This window comes from Enhydra lutris, unplaced genomic scaffold (assembly GCF_002288905.1).
Source record: "Enhydra lutris kenyoni isolate GAN:26980312 unplaced genomic scaffold, ASM228890v2 scaffoldscaffold81, whole genome shotgun sequence".
NCBI classification, from domain to species: domain Eukaryota; kingdom Metazoa; phylum Chordata; class Mammalia; order Carnivora; family Mustelidae; genus Enhydra; species Enhydra lutris.
Window position 1 is genome coordinate 2,238,587 of NW_019154165.1, and position 24,056 is coordinate 2,262,642.

The 24,056-nt window shown below is 44.0% G+C and overlaps 1 protein-coding gene across 2 annotated transcripts in view; it reads right to left on the reverse strand.

Annotated features, from left to right (window-relative positions):
- Positions 1-23,304, reverse strand: part of LOC111161017 (immunoglobulin binding protein 1) — a 25,168-nt gene extending 1,864 nt beyond the window's left edge. For both annotated transcript variants that reach the window (XM_022524458.1, XM_022524457.1), the window contains exons 1-5: positions 22,680-23,304; positions 22,021-22,314; positions 13,464-13,659; positions 11,807-11,886; positions 10,978-11,090 (exon numbers count right to left, since the gene is read on the reverse strand). In XM_022524458.1, coding sequence (XP_022380166.1) covers positions 10,978-11,090; positions 11,807-11,886; positions 13,464-13,659; positions 22,021-22,314; positions 22,680-22,870 — 874 coding nt within the window. In that variant the 5' untranslated portion in view covers positions 22,871-23,304. The remainder of the gene's footprint in view (positions 1-10,977; positions 11,091-11,806; positions 11,887-13,463; positions 13,660-22,020; positions 22,315-22,679) is intronic.
- Positions 23,305-24,056: the final 752 nt, after the last annotated feature.

Consider the following 24,056-nt stretch of genomic DNA (forward strand, 5'->3'; position numbering starts at 1 on the left):
AAAACAATTTCCATGACCCCCAAAAGCTCCCTTGTGCCCCGTACAGTTGATTCCCATTCCTTGCCTCCCCCTAGCCCCTGGCTGCCAGCAGGCTACCTTCTGTTTCTTATACACATGCCTATTCTAGAGATTAATAAGAGTATTAATGGAATCAAACAATATATGGTCTTTGCATCTGACATCTTTAACTGAGCAGAATGTTTTTAAGGTTAGTGTTGCTCATTTACAAATATTTTGGTATCTTCTTAATCTACAGGCTCCAACCCTATCCCCTTCTTTCCTTGCAAATTATCTTATTGAAGAAACTGGAGCATTTGACCGTAGTGTTTCCCCAAATCTGGATCCTGCTGACTGCACAGCCATGCTGCAGTCCAAAGGGGTCTTCTGTATTTCTGCAGCCTGGCAAGTGGATACAGAGGCCTGATCTGACTCAGGGTCAGTCCCTTCGGCATGACTCTCTCGGGGGCCTCATTCTCTCATCAGGTGGCGCGTGGCATCTGTGTCTCGTGTGTTGTGATGTCAGTGGCTGCTGTTGCTTGATGCCTGGATTCACTGATTTTCTGGGGTTTCAAAAAGTCCATACTCCTAATTTTCACATTTCTTTTTTTATTAACTAGAATGCTTTTCCAAAGAGTGGCTTCTCCTCATCTACTACTATGTAGTTACTCGGGGGTGGGGGGGGGAGAGACAAGATCGACACTTGATTCTTTCACTTTATTTACTACTTGTCAAGGTAATCAGTGGGTTCCTTATCCTCTGAAACTGAAGAGGTTTTGTTTTTAAATATAATTATGACTTATGGGTTTGATGGGTTTTAACCAACTGCAGTGATTTACAAAAAAATACGTTCAAAATAACTTTTAAATTTTAGAATAGTTTTAAATTTATAGAAAAATTGAGAAGTTAGTGTGGAGTTCCTAGCTATACCCGGCTTTTCCTATTATTAGCATCTTAGACTACTGTTTTGCTCAAGTTTTACCCAGTGTCCTTTTTGGTTCCAGGCTCCCATCCAAAATGGGACTTGGTCTCAAGGACTCTGGTCCTTGGTCTCTTTAGTCTCCTCTTGGCTGGGACAATTTCTCGGACATTCCTTGTTTTTGAGGACCTGGGCAGTCTGGATGAGTACTCATCAGGTATTCTGCAGAATGTTCCTCAATTTAGGGCTGCTTGATGTTTTTCTCAGTTAGACCTGGGGTTATGGGCTTTGGAAGAGAGTATCATAGAGGCTGGAGTGCCCTTCTCATCACATCAAATCAAGGCAACACACCATCAACATCACTTCTCACTGCTGATGTTAACCTAGATCATCGGACTAGGGCAGTGTTTGTAAGGTTCGCAGCTGTGGAGTTAACTCTTCCCCCTCCTCCCACACTGTTGTCTTTGGAAGCAAGTCACTAAACAGCCCACGCTTAAGGGGTGAGGAGTTATGCTGCACGTCCTTAGGACGGGAATATATACACAAATTATTTAGAATGTTTCTGTAGGCGAGCTTTGTCTCTTCTCCATTTATTTCTTTGATCATTTATTTCTTTCAGTATAGACCCATGGAGATTTATCTGACTTAAAGAAAAATTTTTTTTAAGATTTTAATTGTTTGACAGAGATATAGTGAGAGAGGGCACACAAGAAGAGGGAGAGGAAGAGGGAGAAGAAGAGGGAGAGGAAGAGGGAGAAGCAGGCTTCCTGCCCAGCAGGGAGCCTGATGTGGGGCTTGATCCCAGGACCCTGGGATCATGACCTGAGCCAAAGGCAGACACTTAAGACTCAGCCACCCAGGCTCCCCTGAGTTTTTGTATTGTAATCCGATACTGCTATTTTCCTGCTCAAATTCTTCCAGTTTGGGCTAGCAAGAGTTCTTTCGGCCAGCCTGTATCCCATTAACAGACTTAGGGGGTTTTTTTGGTTTTGGTTTTTAGTGCTTCTCTGTTTTCTAGTACTGAAAGATGCTTTGGGCTCATCTTGTATATTCTTTGCCCCCGCCTAGAAGCAGCCATTTCCTTAAGGGGCCCTGGTTTTTTCTTTCTTTCTTTCTCTTTTTTTTTTTTTTTAATTAGAGAATGATACCAGAAACCCAGATGTGGGCTCTGAAAGTGCTCGTTGCTATTGACAATTAACCCTTTTTGAAGCCAAACTGTCTCTGGCCAGTGGAAACATTTTCAAATTGACTTCTGAGTCCTACTGCTACGACCCGTTACCTTCAAAAATTTCTTCCCTGTCTTTGTAACAAGATGTTTCCAGCTCATCTTGTCTATTTCCTGCCCCAGACTTAGAACTAGCTATTTCTCTAAGACATCCTGGTTTCTTTTAATGGGAATGGTATTTCAAGACCGAAAACTGGTGTGTGTGTGTGTGTGTGTGTGTGTGTGTGTGTGTGTACTTTTCAATACAATTTCTCATGAGTTCCTATTCAGCACTACAGGTTTGTTTTATTTCTAACTTACATTTTTTTTTCATCTGTATTTGTCCACATGAAAAGTCTTACTTCTCAGAGACAGAGGATAGAATGAGAATAGCTCCTAACTGCTCAATTACCTCACATTACACACAGTGTTGGAATAAAAGTAACATTTCCACCAATATAAATACTGAGTTTTTTTCTTGCACATGCTTTCCCCAATTCTCCATTTTTTAAAACATTGTTGTACTGTATCTACATTACCTGAGCACTGAGCAGATAAACATTACACTCTGCTCTCTTCCTTTTAACCCCTTCATTTAGTCTTAGTTCTACAAGTGACTAGTACCCACCACCAGCCCTTAGATGATATATTTCTTATTATTTTGGTTGTCTGAAGCTCATTCTCTAGCAAATTCCTTAGGAGGGGATCATGGGAACAGTATTTCCTGAGCTCCTCCAGGTTGATAAATGTCTGCATCCTTTATACTCAATGGTCAGTTTTACCAGGGATCATGTCCTTGGCTCACATGCCCCACCTTGGGTATCTTAACTACATGTTACTCTACTTTCTTCTGCCATAAAGCATTGGTGGCACAAAAGTTGGAGGGTGATCTAGTTTTCTTTCCTTTATAAATCATCTGCTGTTTTTGCTGAAATGTCTGAGGCACTTTTTCTTCTTTAAAGTCTAGTAATTTTATGACAATGTGTCTTGTGGTTAGTCTCAGGTACACGGTGTGCTTTATCAGAGTAAATATTTTTTTTCCTTTTTTTTTTTTTTTTTTTTTTTTTTAGGTTCCAGGAAAGTTTCCTTAACATTTGTTTTTAGCATTTACTCTTTTTCCTTGGTTTGGTCTTGCTTTTCTTCTGTAGATAATCCTATCACCCAAAAGTCAGATCCTCTTTGCTATCTTTAATACTTGCCACTTTTTGAGTTGTGTTTATCTCTGCTGCTTTTTTATTTAAAACATTTTCCCTTTTACCTTAGCCAGGCATTTTCTGTAATGTTTACCCATTCTTGTTTTCTTCTGGTTTGGCTTTTACTTCTGAAATGATTCTTCTTTCTCCCACATTGCCACCACTTTTCTGTGTTTTATGAATCCTGCTTTATACTCTTCTTTGTCCCTGTCTTACACAGTCTTCTTAATGCCCGCCAACTAATTTTTAACAGTGTATATTTTTAGCGGTGAACATATTAACTTTGTCCAATTTTTAAAAACAGTATGTATTTTTGATTTGTTGTTTTTTGAGTGTGTCTTTATGGAATGCTTTTGATTCTCCCCTCCCCTATAATAATTTTGTGTGGGATGCAACCTTGATAATTCTGTGTTCCATTTTTTCACAGCCTTATTGAGACATATTTCACGTACCATAAAATTCACCCACTTCGAGTGTACAGTTCAGTGGTTTTAGTATTTTCAGAGTTGTGCAACCAGTAGCACCATCTGTTGTTCATTCTTACGTGTAATAAGTTCTCTGGAACTTTTAGAAAGTATGGTTCGGGGCGGCTCTTCTGACTTCACAGAGGCTCCCCTTCTGCTGTTTTTATGTCTGTTAAAGAAATGTGATGACTCGCTTCACTGGAGTTCTTGGCTCTGGTCCTCTCGCCCCCTTTTACCTGATCCTTACCTTTCCTCCTTCTTTATGGTCCCTGTTCTATTCAGTGTCCATTCCATCCTCAGCAGTTTCTCCTCAAGTGTGGGACCCTGTTCCTGTAAGCAAGATCTGGTGGGTCCTTTTTAAGAGTTCATTACAGACTGGACTTTCTCGGTCTCTTTTGGACTCTGACCACAGTTCCCTTGTACTTACCCAGTTTTTACTGGAGGGCAAAACCCCTCCCGTTTCAACCGTTGTCCTTACACTGGAGTGCCACGCTGTGGAGGGAATGCCTGTTTGCTGTTTTGGAATTCTGCTGTCAGGTCTCTCAGGTGGGTCTGTCAATGCTTTCTGCTTTCTCCTACACCGATACCAATCACTTGTTGATCTTGTGGTTATGTGGTTACCTGCCCTTATCTGTTTTTATTTTGAAGTTCATGGGGATACGTTGTCACCTACTTTGTTGAAAATGCTGCCCATGAAGGGCACCTGGATAGCTCAGTCAGTTAAACATCTGCCTTCAGCTCAGGTTCAGATCTTGGAGTCTGGGGACTGAACCTCACATTGTGCTCCCTGCTCAGCAGGGCGTCTGCTAGTCCCTCTCCCTCTGCCCCTCCCCCTGCTTGTGTTTTCTCTCTCTCTCAAATAAATAAATAAAATCTTTAAAAAAAAAGAAAAAAAGGAAATGCTGCCCATGAGTTTCTTTTTGTGTTATTACTGAAATATACATGTAGACATATATACACAACTGTAGTGTGGCTCAATGAAGTTCCACACCTGAACACATCTATGTCATCAGTACTCAGATCAGATGCAAAGCACTAACTCCACAGAGGTCCCCCTCAGGTTCAATTCCATTCATGATCCCCCACTAAGGGTGAACACTATACTGGCCTTTAACCAGCCTATGCAAGTTTTAGCTGTTTGTGCACTTTATATGAATGGACTCACACAGTCTATATTCTTGTGTCCGGCTTTTCTCACTCACAATCACATCTGCAAAATTCTGCTGTATTTGCCACTGACTGCTCAAGAACTAGAGGGAGTTTAAGCTTATTGCTAAATAGTATTTTATTATGTGAACACACCCAGATTTCTTTATCCATTCTACTAAGTCTGGGCATTTGAGTAGCATCCAGCTTGGGGTATTACAAATAATGCTGCTGTTTTTGTTTTCCCCAACTTCTTCAGCTAGAACCTTAGGTAATCAACTTTACCCTTTCTCTTTTTTCCTAACACAAGTACTGAAAGTTACACATTTCCCTGTCAGCATGGCTTTAGTTGTATGCCACAAACTGTAATGTATTTCCATTGTCATTCAGTTAGAAAGATTTTCTCATCATTTTTGTGATTTCTTTTTTGCCCCATGAGTTGTTTATAAGTATGCTGCTTAAATTAAGTATTTTGAAGACTTCCTAGGTATGTTGTTACTGATTGCTAATTCCACTGTGGTCAGAGAACATATTTAGTGTGATTTCAATCTCTGAAACTTATAGAGACTGCTTTGATGGTCCAGAATAGCGCCACTCTTGGTGAATGTGCCATGTGCATTGGAGAGAGGTGTATTTTGTGGTTGTCGGATATATTGTTCTATACATGTGGAACAGGTTAAGGTGGCTGCTACTGTTGTCCAGATCATCTACGTCCTTCCTGATCTTCTCTCTAGTAATTCTTTCAATTAGTGAAAGAGAAGTATGACACTCTCCAACTATGACTGTGGATTTGTCTGTTTCATCATTTCAGTCTGTCAATTTTTAATTCGTGCAATTTAAAAAAGCTTATTAGCCATGAACATGTTTTTCACTGTTAGTCTTCCAGATATATTGCTCCTTTTATTGGTATGAAATACTCTTGTAACACCTTGTAATTGAGTATGAAATACTCGGTAACACCTTCTGTCTTGAAGTCTACTTTATCTGACGTTAGTATGGCTACTATAGCTCTCTTACGCTTACTGTCAGTCTGGTAGATCCCTTTTCATCTTTTCACTTTCAACCAAGCTGAGCCTTTGTAATTAAAATGCATCTCTTGTAGACAGCATGCAGCTGAGCCTGAAATCAATCTCTGATTTCTAATTCGGAGGTTTATTCCATTTACATTTAGGATAATTACTGATATGACTGGAATGGGACCTGCCATTCTGCTATTGGTTTTCTGTTCGCCTCATCTATTTGTTTTTTTTTTTTTTACCTCTCTATTCATTCTTGCTTGCTTTCTTCTTTTTTCCTCTACTGACTTTATAGCTTTATCTCTTTGCCTTATTTTTTAAAATTGACTTTACTTTTTAGAGTAGTTTTAGGTTAACAGTAAAACTGAATGGAAAATACACAGTGTTGCCATATACTCCTTGCTCCCATAGAGGCATAGCTTTCTCCACTATCAACATCCTGTACCTGAGTGGTATATTTGTTACAATCAATGGACCCACAATGAACGGAAATAGTGGATACGTGTCATTATATACATTTTTCCAAACCCATAGAATATACACCACCTAGAAAGAACCCTGATGTAAACTGTGGACTTTGGACAATACTGTTTGCCTGAAATCAATCTCTGATTTCTAATTCGGAGGTTTATTCCATTTATATTTAGGATAATTACTGATATGACTGGAGTGGGATCTGCCATTCTGCTATTGGTTTTCTGTTCGACTCATCTGTTTTTTTTTTTTTTTTTTTGCCTCTCTATTCATTCTTGCTTGCTTTTCTTCTTTTTCTTCTTCTTTGAATACTATTCTAGTGTCTGGATGTACCCCTCTTTATCCATTCAATCTACTAAGGACATCTTGGTTGCTTCTAAATTTTGACAATTACGAATGAAGCTGCCATAACCACCTGTGTGCAGGCTTTTGTGTGGACCTCAGTTTTCAACTCATTTGGGTACACATCAAGGAGTAGGATTGCTGGATCATACGGTAAGAGTACGTTTAGTTTTCTAAGAAACTGTCTTCCAAAGTGGCTGTACCACATGGCATTGCGATTGGCAGTGAATTGGTGTCCCTGTAGTTCCATATCCATACAAGCATTTGGTGTTGTCAGTGTTTGGGGTTTTGGCCATTCTTAGATGGGTCTAGTGGTATCATTGCTGTTTTAATTTGCAATTCCCTAATGACATGTGACGTTGAGCTTCTTTTCATATGCTTCTTTGCCCTCTGGAGATTTTCTTTGGTGAGGTATCTATTTAGGTCTTCTGCCTATTTTTCAATTGGGGGTGTGTCTGTTCCCCGATTATTGAGTTTTAAGAATTCTTTATATGTTTTAGATAAGAGTCTTTTATCAGATGTGTCTTTGGTAAATATTTTCTGCCGGTCTGTGGCTTGTCTTCTTATCCTCTTGATGCATTATTTCTTAAAAAAATTTTATTTACTTATGGGGGGGGGGTGTGTGAGCAGGGGAAGAAGCAGAGGGAGAGGGAGCAGCCCAAGCAGAAGGCATGAGCCCGACATAGGCCTTCATCTCATGACCCTGAAATCATGACCTGAGCTGAAATCAAGAGTTGGATGTTCAACCGACTGAGCCACCCAGGCGACCCTTGAAGATTATTTTTTAAGTGGTTGCTCTAGGTAATACAATATTCCTTCCTAACTTTCCAGTCTACTTAGAGCTAATATTGAACCATGTGGGAGGTAGCCTCAAAGACGGACCCCAGCTATCTCAGCCTCCTGGTATTCAAGCTTTTATGGAGTCCTCTCCCATACTATGTGACTAACAGAATATGGCAGAAGTCATGCTGTGTCACTTCCAATGTTAGGTTATAAACGATATGGGGGCTTCTATCCTGATCATTCTCACTCAGATCACTCTGGGTGAAGGGAAGCTCCTAGCCGTGAGCAACCCCATGGGGGGCCCACAAGAGGAGGTCTCCTGCCAACAGCCATGTGAATGAGCCAGTGAGCTGGAAGCAGATCCTCCAGCCTCAGTCAAGCTCTCAGAATACTGCTGCCCCAGCTGACAGCTTGACTGCAACCTTAGAAGATCCTAAGCCAGAATCACCCAGTGAAGTTGATCCTGGATTCCTCAACTTCAGAAAATATGTGACAATAATGTTTATTAATAATTTTAAGTTGTGACATTGTGGAGTAATTTGTTACACAGCAATAGATGTTATGTACCACTTTACATAAAATGAAAGAATCTCACAAAAAATGGTTCCATCTAGTCCATCACTGTTGCTATGGCTGCCATATGTAGTACATCTACATACAGTATAATCCCCACTGGACAATAATATAATTTTTCCCTAAAGAAGCCATATGTAGTTCATTCCCTTCAGCCCAAGGAGCTTCCTTCAGAGTTTCTCATAACGCCAGTTTCCTGGTGAAGAATTCCTTTAGCTTTAACTGAAAATGTCTTAATTTTGCCTTCATTTTTTGGGATATTTTCAATGGCTATAAAAGTCTGGGACGACAGGTCTCTCCACCCCCAAAACTTACGAGATGTCGTTCCACTGTCTCTGGCTCCCACTGTTTCTAATGGGAAGTCAGAAACAACTCGTATCATTGTTCTTCTAAGTGTAATGTGTCCTTTACCCCTTGATGCTTTCAAGATTTTCTCTTTTTCTTTGATTTCAGCAGTTTGACTATGATGTGCCTATGTGTGGTTTTCTTTGTAATTTAACTTGCCTGGGGCTTTGATTAGGTTTCTGAATTTGTAAATTTGTATTTCACTGATTTAGGGACATTTCAGCCATCTTTTCTTCAATTTTTTTTTCTGGCCCCTTCTCGCTCACTCTCTCCTTTCCTACTGGTATTTCAACTGTACATATGAGCGAACTTCTTACCTTATTCCACAGGTCACAGAGGCTCTGTTTCACTTTTTTTCCAATTTTTTGTTCTTCAGACTGCCCAACTGGTACTGATCTATCTTTGAGTTAAATGACACTGTCTTTTGTTACTGCCAAGTTGCTATTAAGCTCATCTAATAGGTTTCCAAACTTGAGTTATTGTACTTTACAGTTTCAGAATTTCTTGTGCATAGTTCCTACTTTGCTGCTGTTTCTTTTTCCTTGTTTCTTTTTGTGAGCATGTTTATTTTCAATTATTACCCACCAATAATGCAAAGTAAGGCTCACGGTTTTAGCTTCTGATTCAAAGTGAACTAGGACGCAAATTTACATCCGTCAGACACAACTGACGGTCACAACTTTTTAAAGTTCAGGCTATCTTAAAAGCTTGCAACATACCAGATATTGCTGGATTCTCTAGTGACAGGGTGCTGGCAATGGCTGACACTAAGTAGAACTTGTGAAGTGTTTTAAAACAGGAGGTGTTTTCTAATTGTTGCTAAAGATTAAGAGGTTTATAAACACGTTGCATGTCCAGAAATAAGTCAAGATATTTGAAAGTCTACCCACAATGATTTAGGAATGTGTATGTTATAATTTCAAGAGGGGTTAGTGGTCCACATGGGCTAAAATAATACTTGCCTCTGGGTAGCAGATATGTTTGTAAATATAAAATTATATTAGATATTACCTGCTGAGATTTTTTTTCATTCTTTACAAGCACATTTTCCCCTCTGCCCTTGATCATGTAAATATGCTGCTTTAAAGTCCTTATCTGCTAATTTCAACATCTGCATCATCTAGGATTGGTCTCCACTGACTGCCTTTTCTCTTGAGTATAAGTCACATTTTCCTATTTTTCCTTCCTCAATACATAGTGGTTTAGGATTACATCCCAGACCTTGTGAATGGTATGTTGTAGAGACTCTGAATTCTGTTTCGTTCCTTTAAAGAGTACTGATTTTTCATTTTAGCAGGCAGTTAATTTGTCTAGAACCAAAAATTCTAAATTCTCTTTCCTCTGCATCGGGCAGCAGCTGAATCCTCCCATGAGTTATCTCAGCCCTATCTAGGAAGCTTGCCCGGGCATGCACAGCTTAGGCGTCAGCCTGAGATTTAGGCGAGGTGCATGTAGAGAATCAGGACTCCTCCTCTGTGGTCCTCTCCTTTATGGGATATCGTCTCATTTCTCTCATTTCTTAACCAGTAAGACTGTACATTCCTATCCAAGTTTCACCTACCCCCATGTCACCACAACTGCAGACTGCCAATGGGTGAGAAGCTGTAAAAAACAGGAAACCCTTCCAAATGACCACTCTTCTCTTTTCTGTGCTATAGTGGAAAGAGCCCCAGAATTGTGAATTTTAGGACCCAAATTCAAATCCTACTCTGGCCACTTTCTAGCTACACTGACTTTGTGTAGTCAGTTCTCAGATACCATTTCCTCATCCTAATATGGGGATAAGAGCATCTGCCTCACAGGGTTGTTAGGAGGATCAAATGAGATAATATACAAGATAAGGGAACAGAGGTTCCGAGGGGCTAGGTGATGTCCTATCTATTAAGCAGCAGGAATAATAGGTTACCCCAGATCTGTCCATGCTTTTTCTAATACATCATATTGCTTTCATCTTTATAATGGCCACCCTCTCCACCTTTCCCATCCGAAGATGCATCCAAGTATGTACCATGACCTAATTATCAAGTTGGGCACCAAGAATACCGTTAAGTCAAAGACCCTGCCCTCAAGAAATTCCAACCACGCCTTCTCCTTTCTTCTAAGCGTTGACTGCCCTCCCGCCTGTGTCTGCTCTTGGGCATTCTCTAGCTCCTCTGGGTGGTTGTTTTAACTTCCTCAGTTGGTAGTTGTTGTCTGTGGGAGGGATTGGCCTCAATACAACCTACTCCGCCATTACCAGAAGTGGAACTGCCATCCATGGCACTTTTGCTTTTGCTATCTAGCTGCTTAGTCTGTTTTTAATGCCAGGACATCTGAAAGGATTCCAAAATCATGCAGCCACTGCCCTCATCCTCCCAGAATCACCTGCTACTTATCTCCATAATAGATAAAACAAAAATACTGCCTAGCATCTTTGTCCAGATTACTTCTGCTCCTAAAAGGCAACAACACTTGGTCTGAATTTAATTGCTAGGGAGCAAGGAACCAAAAGTGTAACTACTTTCTTCCTACCCCGTCTTACCTGGTGGTGTCTTGGCTATGCCCTGATCTGGTAATGCTCCGTATTTCCGATGCTGATCGTACCAGTCATTCACCGTCATAGATGCCAGACTTGGATAACCAGCTCCAAATACTCTGCAAGAATCACATTACGTTTAGAAAACCAAACAGAAACAGCACTATTCAAAAGCCTCTTCTCTTTAGTGACAAAACCTGTGTCTGTTTCGTCCTTGCTCCCCTGCCCAGCTATCTTCTGAGGAGCTGTGTAAACTCCTGTGAAGATATGTAAAAACAGACATCCAGGAAGGTGCATTAAAGTCAAGGGCTTTCATGAGAAGATAAATAGCTCAGGATCATCGCCCAGAAAACAGTCCCAGGGGCCAATGTCCCACAAAGTGGCGATGACAATGTGGAAGGGGTATTTATAGTTGGTGGGTCTAAAAGGTACACAGAGGAAGGAGACTTTCCTGCCACCATGTGGAAAAGCATCTCCGGAGCTCAGAATTAAATCCTTAATAGGCAAATATGTCCTTTTGAGAATTGCAGCTGAAAGCATTAATGGGAAACAAGTGAAGTATGCAATTCTCCATGAGATTCCTTTCCTCCTTCTGATTTATTTATTTTTGTCGGTTTCCTTTTGGGCCTACTGTTAAGCTTGAGTTTGTGAGGGAAACGTCTGATGAAGAAGAGAGACATATATATTCAAGCTACATCCCTCTGATGAAAGAACAGCCACCACAGGCAAGCACGTGGCCTTTCCACAGTGCCCATTCTATCCGTTACTCATGCACCCAATGGAATCACAAAAGCAGGGGGCCTACAAAGGCAATCCACTTTTCAGTACTACCTACTTGGCTTGGGCCACATTCCGTGTGAGAACGAAGGGTTTCATTGGAGGCCTGTCCTGACGAGCTGAATGAGAAGTTGATGCCTGGAAAGGAAATTAAGTGATGAGAAGTGCATTTCTGCCACTCTGCCTACCCTGCTACGCAGGCTCTTAAGTCTTCTGGCGCTTGAAAAGCCCTGGAGTCAAACTCTGCCCACTCCCTATTTCTCGTTCTCTCAGAGACAGCAGCGGAATACTAATGGTGGAGGCTGCTCAGCTCTCCTGAGGAGCCTGGAGGACCAGGCTGAATGAAGAGGAGGAGAAAGCTCTCCCAGAAATCACCTCACCAAAATTAAAAAAAAAGATTCCCTGGCTTTACAATCTCCCCTCCAAAGGAGGAGATTCCAAAGGCTTTTTCCGTGGTCCAGCTAAATCCCTCGAGCTGAACCTGAATCCCTCTCCTCAGCCTGGCCTTCAGTGCTAAAGATGAATCATGGAGACCCTTCTTCTGAAACCCCCCTCTGACGTCACTATGCAATTAACTGTCAAGAACCCCTAGGTTTTTAGAAGAGGGTGTTCCCAAAGGCAAGGGGGAACGAACGTGTTCATGGCATACAGAAATGTTTGAAGGAACCTGGGCTCTCCAGGGGCATATGGAAACAACGTCTAGTCAGAAGAAAGGTGTTTGCCTGGGTCTAGGTTCATCACTTCCAGGGCCAATCCCAATACCAAATAAGAGCACATTCAACAACGATGATGACAGACAGGGAAAGGGAGGACACAGAAGAGTCCAGCCTCAAAACGCCTGAAAGCCATTCACCTAGATAGGCTCTGGGGCCTTATGGCCTGAGAATACTGTTTATGCTTTGATCCTTTACCAGGAGGAACGAGGTTGATATTACCCAGAGGTCTAAGCTTCTGGGCTAATGAGTACAAGTCAAATTAGGAAGAGGTTTCTCTGAGGACTTAAATCAATGCCTGTGGCGAGCTGATGAATTCAACTCAACCCATGTTGGGATCCTGAACCAAAAAGGAAGTGGGAGCAGGGCCTAATCTTTTGAAGCAGTGGCTCCAAAACAGGGAGACAATTTTCAAAGACAGCCAAAGCTGTGTCATGGCGGGTTTTTACCAGTACACCCAACACTTTGTGCGTGGAGAAGTCCTTCTGTGTCTCATACCTGAGGGGGTCTAAGGATGTGAGAGTGCATCACCATGTAAGGTTAAATTCGGATTCCTCCCCCAACCTAAATATATTCCCGATCGTTCCTTTTAGTTTCTTCTTTCTAGTCTTTTCTCTCCCTCCTCCGGTGCCACTTTCCCTCTCCCCTCCCATCCTGTTCCTCGTCTCCTTTGGTTATTACAGTCAAGCACAGATTTTAAAAGCCAACCTTTCCTATGCATTCCTTCAGTGGTCAGGACTTCCCACAGCCCAAACCAACTTACATCACAAAATTACACGTGGCTATTAGCATGTCACAGGTAAGGAAGCACTGGGGAATACCACCATAAGCTGGAGAGGCTACCCTAGTCGACCTTCAGCCTTTCTCCACTAAGCTTAAAAGGGACAGTGATTTTATGGAGACTTCAAACTTAAAAGGATTTTAACTCAATCGCTCCCCTGTTGAACATTCTAATCTACTGACAGCAGCTTTTTGAGCTGTATAGGTGGTGAGCAGGCTTACCTCTGGTGAGGAGTCTTTTTCTCTCAGGATCTTCATCTCCTGGTCAATGCTCTCAATCTCTTCTAAGCTGATACCAATCCACCTTCGAAGGTGAAGGAGGTAATACTCACGAACACGCTCATCATCTGCTTGACCAGTTTCCACAGCAGATTTCAGTGCAGACAACCTATGCTCCACTTCCTTCTTCTGCCTGTATCTGTTCCACAGAAAAGCATTGCCCATGAACTTCAAAATAAAGAGGTATTCCTTCAAAGAAGGCCACAGTAAGAGTCTCCCTTTTCCAAGTGACCAAGCAGTAAATATGCCAGTTTCTGCTTGGGCAAAAATACAGATCCAATACCCCAGAACTTGCCACCAAGGCTGCAAGTCCTCAAGACTGCCAGGGCATGGAAGGGATCAGCAGGGCTGAATACCTCCCAAAGCCAGAAAAATACAGAAGTAACCTGATCTGAGCCACTCCCCCCCACCTCATCATCTTTAGAGATGGGAGTCCCTCAGTAATTTCATTACATAGACCCTTACTAACTTGGATACTTAGTATCAGCATCCATTGGGGGAACTGCCACTTCAAAGAATCACAGCATCTTGGGGGTTGTTTACCTGCCACTGATGCGGGAATTCCTTGGGAAAGAGCCTAAAAAAAGTGGTCATCTCTTCATCTCTTCTGGGAAAAACAATCTTAGGTCTTCTGGCTCATCCTTTTACTAAGGAAATCATATTGTGTGAACCAAGGAAATAGTCTCTTGTATTGTATTTTTCTCAAGGACAAGTGCTATGCTAAGTGCTTTTATTTATATGATCACATTAAATTAAGCTTTATACCCAACATGGGGCTTGAACCTACGACCCTGAGGTCAAGAGTCACATGCTCTACTACTGACCAAGCCAGCCAGGTGCCCTGCCTTGTCCTAATATAATTGAAAGACTCACAACAATCCTGCCTTGCCTTTTCCAGAAGGCGTTCATTCACCTGAAAAGTATTTACTGAGTACCTACCGTGTGACCGGCACTGTGCTCAGTGCCGGACATGTAGCAGTGTAGACAAGGAAGTCCTTGCTCTCCTCAAGCTCTCATTCTAGGGGAAGCTGACAAGAAGGGATGATGGGTCAAGTGGTGATAAGTGCCACGAAGAAGCAAAAGGCAAGGTAGAGTGGACAGAATGATGGCACAAGAAGAAAAGTGCTATTACATACGAGGCCATCAGGAGGAGGTGACATTGGAGCAAAGACTTCAATCAGGAAGCAAGCCATGCCAATATGTAAAAGAGGCTTCCCTGGGCTGGGGGCGGGGAAGGAAGTGTAATGGTCCTAGAGTGGGAGAGAGCTTGGTTTGCAGTGTCTGAGAACTAGAAAGTAGGCTAGTGTGGCTGGCATGGAGTGAAGAAGAATGACAGCAAATGAGAGAAGAGGGATAGCCATGGCTATAATATCTAGAACCCTGTAGGCTGTAAGACCCTCAATACCAAATACCATGATATTTTGAGACAGGAAAGCCACTGGAGGCTTTTGAAGAGAATACATGACACGAATACAGTGACATGAAAACTTTTTTTATATGGGCTACTCTGGCTGTGGTGTGGAGTGCGGCCTGTGGGGGAGGGGAGGCAAGGAGGGAAGTAGAGAAATCAACTAAGGGGATGCTGCTACCATCTAGATGAGAGATAGTCACTTGAGATAGGGAGGTGGTGAGATGTGGATGTATTTAAAATGTAAAACAGATGTACTGGATGTTAAGGGCTTGAGGGAGAAAGAGAAAGAGAGAGAGAGAGAAGTCGAGGAAAAGTTCCACGATTTCCAAGAGAAGTCTTTCGAAATAGCAATGACTGGAACCCCACTCTGGATCTCCAGAATCAGATGCCCCTCTGCAGGTGTTCACCCCAATCTGGAGTTCTTAACCTGAGGTCCACGGATAGAGTCTGGTGGGAGGGGGGCTCTGAATTCCCTGAGATATGCAAAAGTCTATCTTTTTTTTTTTTGGACCTGGGAGAGGTCTACAGTTTTTTTTTTTTTTTTTTTTTTTTGAGGTCTATAGTTTTTATCAGATTATCAAGATCCATGACCCGTGAAAAGTCAAGAACCACTGCTCTGGAGCCGTTCTTTATTATACAAACCTCTTAGGCTCTTCTGATCCTTTTACCCAACAAGTGGAACAGTTTATGTGATGTTACAAATAACCGTCCCAGCGCCAACATCAGTAGCCTCTGAGTGAAACGCCACAAAGGGAAAATCCTTGAGAACTTTTAATTCTGGCCCCACTCCTATCCCTACCCTCTTTCCTGGATGTACCTACAGCAGGAAAAAAACAACAACAAACCTACCAGGGCCTTAGAATGTATATAATCCATGGTAATTTCTGGGTCAGTCTACTGGTCCTTTAGGATAAGGTTCTTGCACTTCCTTTTCCCATTCTCTGCATACTTGCGGTCTAACCTTGCTCACAGGCTGCTTCTTCATGTCCTCGCTCCTGTGACTTCACTCTGGTCATCTTTGAAACTTGAGCTCTTCCACTCCTGCTTTTTTTAGGCCAGTGGTTTTTTTTTTATTTTAAACCTTTTGGTCTTAGCCAAAGAACTCATTCTTCTTATGAGAACTTATTTGGAACTCCAATAAGTAATAAACAGATAAAAATTCACCTTAGTTAAAGCAAGAGGAGAGCTCCCAACATTGCCCCTACCCTGACACTGGGGTGGATTCTTCCGAGCTCCGAGGAACAGACTGAAAACCACTGCCCTAGGCCCTTCATCACTGTTTTAGATTTCCCATGGCGAGACATTACATGGAAACACTCCCTACCATCTTAGAATCCCCAATGCCTGTCACCCATCTCTGACTCTGGACAATGGTCCCTATTTCCTTGATCCGTTCTCAGGCTGCTGCAGAGAGCTAACGAAGGACAAATTTGTGTCAAATGAGTCAACGACATATTCAAATGATCAAACTTCAGCCGAATGGTCACTTGTGCTCAGCTGTCCTTCTATTCCTCTTTTGTGGATTCCACACCCCCATCACATTCACCAGATGGCCAAATGATACAGAATTCAGTATCCCTCTTTCCCTTATAATCTCTGTAATTTCACCTTTCATCGGCTTTAAGTAGGAGCTAACCCTGTCTTCACTAGGGCAAGGTCTTTACCATTCCGCTTTTGCTATCGATCCTGTCCCTACCCACATCTCCCCAGGCCTCACTCTGTCAATCATCCTGTCAACAGCAGTTACAACTTTTCACTCTACTGAGGCCTTTTCCCCTATCTTAGAGAACACCTTCTCTCAAGGCATGTTCTATCCTTTCAAAGGACCACTTTTCTCTTTTCCGTGCTATATTGCAGAGAACTGGGAATTTGAAGACCTGAGTTTAAATTGTAGCCTGGACACTTTCAAGGTGTGTTAAGTTTGGACAAGTAAATTGTCGTAACCCACTTCCTTAGCTCTAAAATGGAGATGAGAAGATCCATTTCCTGGGGTTAAGAAGATCAGATGGAACAATACACATGAAAGTCCTTCATAAGCGGTGACAGGATACAGATACTGTCAGGGGATGGGAAAGAGGAGGCCAGGAGGGGCTAGGTGATGCCCCATCTGTTAAGTGGAAGAAACTGGACTGGCTGTTCCAGGTCCATCTGACTCTAAAGTCCAGGCTTTATGTGCAACACCACATTGCCTCCATTTTTCTGATAAACACCCTATCTGGTCCTCCCAAGCTACTTCACATACCTACCGTGATCCACTGACTGGGTTGGGTCCCCAAGGACAATGATACATTAGGATACTAAAGATGCAGTGAGTCCAGGTCTCTGACCTCTAGGAGTTTCCAGTTGAGAGAATGACCAACGTAAATGCTACAGTATCTGGGAGGGGGCTTGACAGGGAGAAGTTTCAAAGAGTACGAGTCATTTGCTCTCTCTTCCCCAGGCTTCTGTAAGCCTCCTGCTGAGTCTCTGACCTCTGATTGCTCTTTCCTGCCTCTTTCTCCTCCCTTAACTTGCCCAATTTTTATCCTTGGCTTTTTTTTTTCTCTCTACGTGTTTTCCCTCAGTAATCCATACCCCCCAAAGCTCCTGAAGTTTTAGCACCAGCTACCAGTCCCCTAAGTTTCAGTTACACGTCCATCTGCTGATGGACACGTACCTGGCTGTCACTTCAGAATCTCAGTTCGGTGAGAACCCAGACTCATGGCTCACCCAGCTTCTACTCCTCTGTTTCCGGCACAGCTAATCAACCAGACTCACACTCTCAGAGATGGCAATCAGAATAGAGAGGACATGTTAAGAAATGGGTTTTGAGAGAGGATATACCACTTGGGTGTTCTGTGTAGGACGGCCTCAGTACGTAAAGTCGTGGTGTTGGGGAGGAGGGAGGACTTAACCGAAAATAAAAAGGATCTCAATAATGTGGTTTCTAATCCTATCAATGCTTCTTGCACAAGTAATACCTCTGACAGCTGTCACTTCACTTTTATCGCTTTTCCCAGCTGAAGTGCTATTATAATGTGATAATTTGTCTTTCTGCCACTCTCTTCCCTTTCGGGATTCTGTACACATCACTTCCTTCTGCAGATCTCTGACCAGAGTACTCCCAGCTTCTTCCAAACTAGACTGGTCTGCACGCCCTGTACGTACCTCAAATTACTCTGCTGGGGCCTCTGCTCTTGTTATTCCTCCTGCCTGTCAACAGTAAGTGCTGCCTGAGCACCTCCTATGTGCGGGGCCCTGTGCTAGACACACCGCTGCGATCAAGAGAGAGGCTGCTCCTGCCGCCAAGGAGTACACATTTCAGGAGAGGAGAAAGACAAAGCCCAGGAAGACAGAAAAACAAAGGGCATTTCATGCAAAAAGAACATGTACAAACACTGTAGAAGGAAGGAGTTGGGTCTGTGCAAAGGATCGGAGGAAGGCGATTGCGGCTAGAATCCAGTCAACAAGGCAAGACTGAAGAGAAGCAGGTGCCAGACTGGGCAGGACCCTGGAGTTAGTGGGATGGCTCTTCCAGGTGAAGTGCTAGGGGCCTGCACTGAGGTGAGACCACGGAGAACTCAAGAAACAGGATGTAAGACTCATTCTTGTCGGTGGACCGGAGCTGGAGAATCAGAAGGGAGGAACTGAGGCTAACTCCTAGCTGTTGGCTTAAACATCTGGGTGAATGGTGGTGCCACTCACTGAGATGGTGAAGCCCTGGGTGTGGGGGCACTCGGGGGATTAAAAAGCCAAGGGTTCAGCTGAGGCCATGTTAAGTTTGAGATGTCTGTGAAACATCCATGTAGGGTGTTGGAAGTATGATGCTGAGGGTCAGGAAAGGTCTGGGCTGGTGATGTACAGGTGGGAGCCATTAGCATCGAGAGAACACTATTATTTTGTCTTGCAGACATTTTTAAAGAATGTTCAAAGACCAAGCTTTCTAGGCAAAGAAATGCAAATAAAAACAATGAGATACCTTTTTTGGTATCCCAATTGGATTTTCTAAGTGTTAACATCTAGGCCAATGTAGTGGGATGTATTCTAAAGCCGTGTTATTGTGGGAAGCAATGTTGCTACCCTCAAGAGTCTTCAAGTACTCAAACCCTTTGATCTAGTCACTGGTCCTAGAAATCTATCCTAAGGAAACAGTGACAGATGCACTTAAAGATGTCTGTTCCCAAGGCTACTTAGAAGAATGAAAACAAACAAAAACAAATCTGATACCCGGAACCTATACATGGTCTAAGTATTTGACAATAAAAGATTAGTTTGAATGATAATGGTACAACTATGGGATGGAATATCAGGTAACCATTAAATATCATGGTTTCAAAAGACACGGAGAAATGTTCACAATGTTAGGTTTGAAAAGGATAAAAAACTATATATACAGTATTATTACAAATTTATTACCTAAAATAACTATGTATCTGGAAGGAAATACATCAGGAAGTTAACAAAGATCATCTCTGCATGCTGGAACTGAGACCTTTTTAATTAAAAAAATACGGGTATTCAAACTTTCTACAATGAGTATTATTATGTTTACATTCAGGAAAATCTGTAATTTCTGTTTTTAAGCACAATTCAAGTTTCATCTCAAATGCATTATATGCTGAAACCTTGACCTCATCCCTCCAACCAGATGTGCTCACTCCCTGGTCTTTCTCTACAGCCCTGTATCCCTGTGGCACTTACAGTCCTGTTTCTGGGTGTACCATAATCATCTGGATATCAAACTCACTGTTTAAACCACCTGTTACCTGCCAACGGGCCACCCCCATCTTCTGACAAAAGATGGGATGCTGAATTCCGCATCCTATCAGTCTATCCCAGTTCCTCCAAAATTACTCACTGTTGCAAACCCTGAACCGTACTTCATTATTCCTTCATAGGCCATACGACCTGAAATTCCATGATTATTTATTAGCGCACTGTCTGACTCTTCCACCAAAATAAAAGCTTGATGAGGGCATGGATTTCATCTGATTCTCCATGACTTAGAACAGTTCCTGGACCACTAGAAAGGCTCAAAACGTATCTGTCAAGTGAATGGATCAAGTATCAGCTCCGTAGTCTTTAGCTCAGACCTCTCCTCTGAGCCACACACTACCAGATACCTCTACTTGGATGACTCCTACACACCTTAAATGCAGCACAGCTCAGTACTGAATTCCTATGCTTTCCCACCCCAATTTGTACTTCCTCCTCTATTCTCCATCTTAGTGAGTTCCACAAGCCATGCACCTATGACAGAAACATGGACCTCTTCTTTGTTGCCTCCATCTACGCCACTTCCCAGAACTAACAGATCGCTAGGTTTTCTGCAGCTTCAATCCTTCTAAATAAATATATCCCCCTCATCTCTTCTGCCATTGCCGTAGTGAGGCCTTGTCACTTGTGACCTAACTCCGTCCCACTGCTTCCTAACCGCTGCCTGTGTGTACTGCTCAAAATGCAAAGATGACCACTCAACGCTTTAAAAATCCCCAAAACCAAAAGCCTCCAGTGGATCCCAGTCATGAACCAAAGTTTAGGTTCTTCAGTATGGCCTGCTAGTAGGTGACACTCACAGTATATTAACTATGTGCCAGATGCCGTGCTGTTTTCTGGGCTCTATCTTAGTTACTTTTCTTGGTCCTGCAAGACGGGACCCTTGTAACTTGCACCCATGAGGAATTCTGAGGCTCAGATGGGCTAGATAAGTTGCCCAAAGTCTGGTGGCTTATAAGTAAAGCTGGGTCTCAGACCCAGGCCTCTGACTCCACAACCTGTACTCAGCTACACAGACAGAACAACAGCCGACTTTGAGTACTCACTACACCTGCCACGGTGCTAAGGGCTTTTTATGTATTTCTCTTTTAAGCTTCCAAACTACTTTAGGAAGAAAGACCTATTATTATTATCCGATTTTATAGCTCGGGAAATGAAAGCCACCAAGAGATGAAGCACCTTACCCAATGTTAGACTGATCAAATGGTGGAACTGGGATTCAGATCCCTTCCCAAGTTCTTAGCAGCAGGGCTGTTCCTTCACCTTCCTCGCATCCCAAGCTCTCCTTGGTCTGGACCCCACAATATTCTTTAGCATCCTTCCTTCCTCTCTTCTCCACCACCCCACTTTATGTTCTAGCATCATCTGATCGCTTATAGTTGTTCCCCACCCACACATCCCCACCCCAGCACTGCGCTCTTTAATACCCGGTGGCTTTACTAACCTCTGCTGGCTAATGCCCTCCTTTTCTCTTCCTCTAGGTAATATTGTTACCCCTCCTTAAACAACTCATCACAGGAGTCACCTCTGCCAGGGAGGCTTCTCTCTGCTGCTCCCTCTTTGGTTAGGTTTCCCTCCTGTCTGCTCTCACAGTACCTGTGCATTTCTCTATCACATCATTTTACACTGCTACTTTGCTTAAATACCTCTCCAGACTATATAGTCCTGCAAGGTGGAGACCTCCACCCATACTCATCCCAACACCCGCACTCACTTTGTATCTCCAGTGCCTACAGTAGCTCCTAGACACTGTAAGCACTCATTTAATGTTTTTTTTTTTAAGACTGAGAGTAAGCGGGCGCCTGGGTGGCTCAGTGGGTTAAAGCCTCTGCCTTCAGCTCAGGTCATGTTCTCAGGGTCCTGGGATCAAGCCCCACATCAGGCTCTCTGCTCAGCAGGGAGCCTGCTTCCCCACACCACCCCCCCCCGCCTGCCTCTCTGTTTACTTGTGATCTCTGTCAAAAAAATAAATAAATCTTAAAAAAAAAAAAAAGACTGAGAGTAAGCAACCTGTTCAAGGGCACACGAGGAAGCTGTGCTAGGACTAAGATTAGTTCAGGATATTACACACCTGATCCATTACTCTGTTTGGACAGAACTTCTCACTCAGTGGATTGTAGATGGATTAGAACTACAAGCCCTTCAGAGATATCTACCCCACTGGTGGCAGGGCCTGGTGGTTAGGTATGAGCATCTCATCAAAAGCAGAGGCCTAATGCTCAGTAGAAACCAAACGAGAGACACCACTTTTCCCCTCCCCGCGCCCCCAAAACATGCACCGCCCCCCAACAGCAGGGCCAATGGGCAGTCCTCAGAGCATAGCTATTGACCCACCTCTCTATTTTAGCCTGTCTCTGCGATGCCATAGCAGCGAGGCTAGGATAGGCCATGGAGGAACTAGCAGTGCCATTATCAGTTGAGTTGTTCTTGGTTTTGGGCAGCTCAAACTCTGCCACATGATAGTACTGGCACTGAATTAAGTAGTTTAAAAAGTGTTCTCGAGCCCACTGCAAATGATCTAGACGCTTGCTGGGGTTGACTTGTTTCATGGTGAGCGCTCCTTGAAATGCTGGCACCATCAGGTACTTCAGGTCGGTGGAAGCAATCTCTTCCAAATCTTCGTTTCGGCTGGAAAGAGCAGAGAGGAGGCTGTGAAGCCTGGACGGCCATTCACACTGTGGCCCTTGCTTCCCAGGGGGACAGGAGGGCTGCGGTGGGTGTTTGGGGGAAAAACGCAGGGGGAGTGAAAGTGGCTGACCGCTCACACCCAACGCCTGTGCAAACAGCCAACCCTAGGGAGCAGAGTCGTGGGATATCAACTGTCTCGAAGACAGGTGGAGAATGTAAACAAAGTACATCAGATCGAGAAGGGAGGTAGGAATAAAAGGTTCCCAGGCCTTTTTAAAGGGTCTCCTCCACCCCGGCTCCATGACTCCACCCTTGGTAACCATTATTACCTCCATTCTCAACCGTTATTACCCTGTCCCCCATACCTGAACAAGTCGAGCTGCGATAACATTTCGGAAGCCTTCTTAAGGAGGTCTAGTCCCTTGAACACCTTTTCCTGGATCACTCGCGAACCGGTGGGTTCAGTCGCTACTTCCACTTCGTCTAGAAGCTGCTTGCTGGTTTCGAACAGCTCGGGGAGCCGCGGCAGCAGCAGCTCGTCTTCGGCTGTTGCCATCTTGGGGGAGGGAGGAACGCGAAAGACCTCACTTCCGGGGTCAAAGGGAAACTTGGCAAAGAAGAACTCTGCGAGCAGGCACGAAACCGGAAGGAGCGCCGCATTGGTCCAGTCGCTCCATTGTTACCAAAGCGTCAGAGGACGTCCGGAAGCCGCTGGTCGCCGACCCTGGCAACCGTTTCCATAGACTCCTCTTTGCGGGCTGCTGCCTATCGCAAGTTTTAGGCATCTGCTTAAAGCAAGCAAGCAAGCACAGCCTTACGTGCTGATTTACTGGTCGCTCCTCGTCGCCGACGCCGGCCTGGGAAGTTCCACTGGCTCTGAGCTTAGTCCCCTGGCGGGACAAAGTTGAATTCAGAGCGGGAGCGGGCGCGCTGCGGGAGCCGGCTGGGTGCGCGCCTGACCTCGCGATGCCCTTCCTCGGTGGAGAGGCCGGGGCAGCCAGCAGCCCCAACCGTCAGGCCACGCGCCCCGGTGTTCGGTCATCGCCGCGCGCGAGTGCGAAGTGCCAGTGGCGCCCCCCTCCGGCTTCCGTGCGTCCAGCCGCTAGAGCCCCGGGCTCCTCCCAGCCAATTCCCGCCCGCCCTCTTCCCCTCCACGTCATCCCTCCTACACACACGCACTCACAACCTGAACACCTACTTCCTTTCGGCCCCGCTCCTACACACCCCCACCACCACGCACCCACCCCTCCCTCAGACACCCCTGTGGCCCACTGCCACCCACCCACCCACACGCACGCACACGCGCGCGCACACACACACACACACACACACACACACGCATCCCTCACAATTCTACTCCATAGCCGGCTTCCTCTCGAAGGTACCTTCTTTGAACCCCCTCCCCCGCCAAGCCACGGAAAACTTTCACTTTTGGGGACTGTCTGGCAGAGCACCTACGACAGTGTATCACAGCTAGGGATATACCAAGCTATCTCCCTTACCTGAATGGGTCTGATTAATTTTTACACGGCTCCCCCTCACTCAGTGCCTGGGTCTTATCTAGTGCTCAGTGTCCTAAGAATGGAAAAATAAATGATCGGTTGGGAAGCAGCCCATACAGGACTTGCGCGGGTCAGTAGGGTAGCCTCTAGCCACATGGGGTTACTGAGCCCCTGAATGTGGCCATTTTGAGGTGAGATGGGCTGTAGATGTGAAATACAGACCCAATTTCGAACACAGGA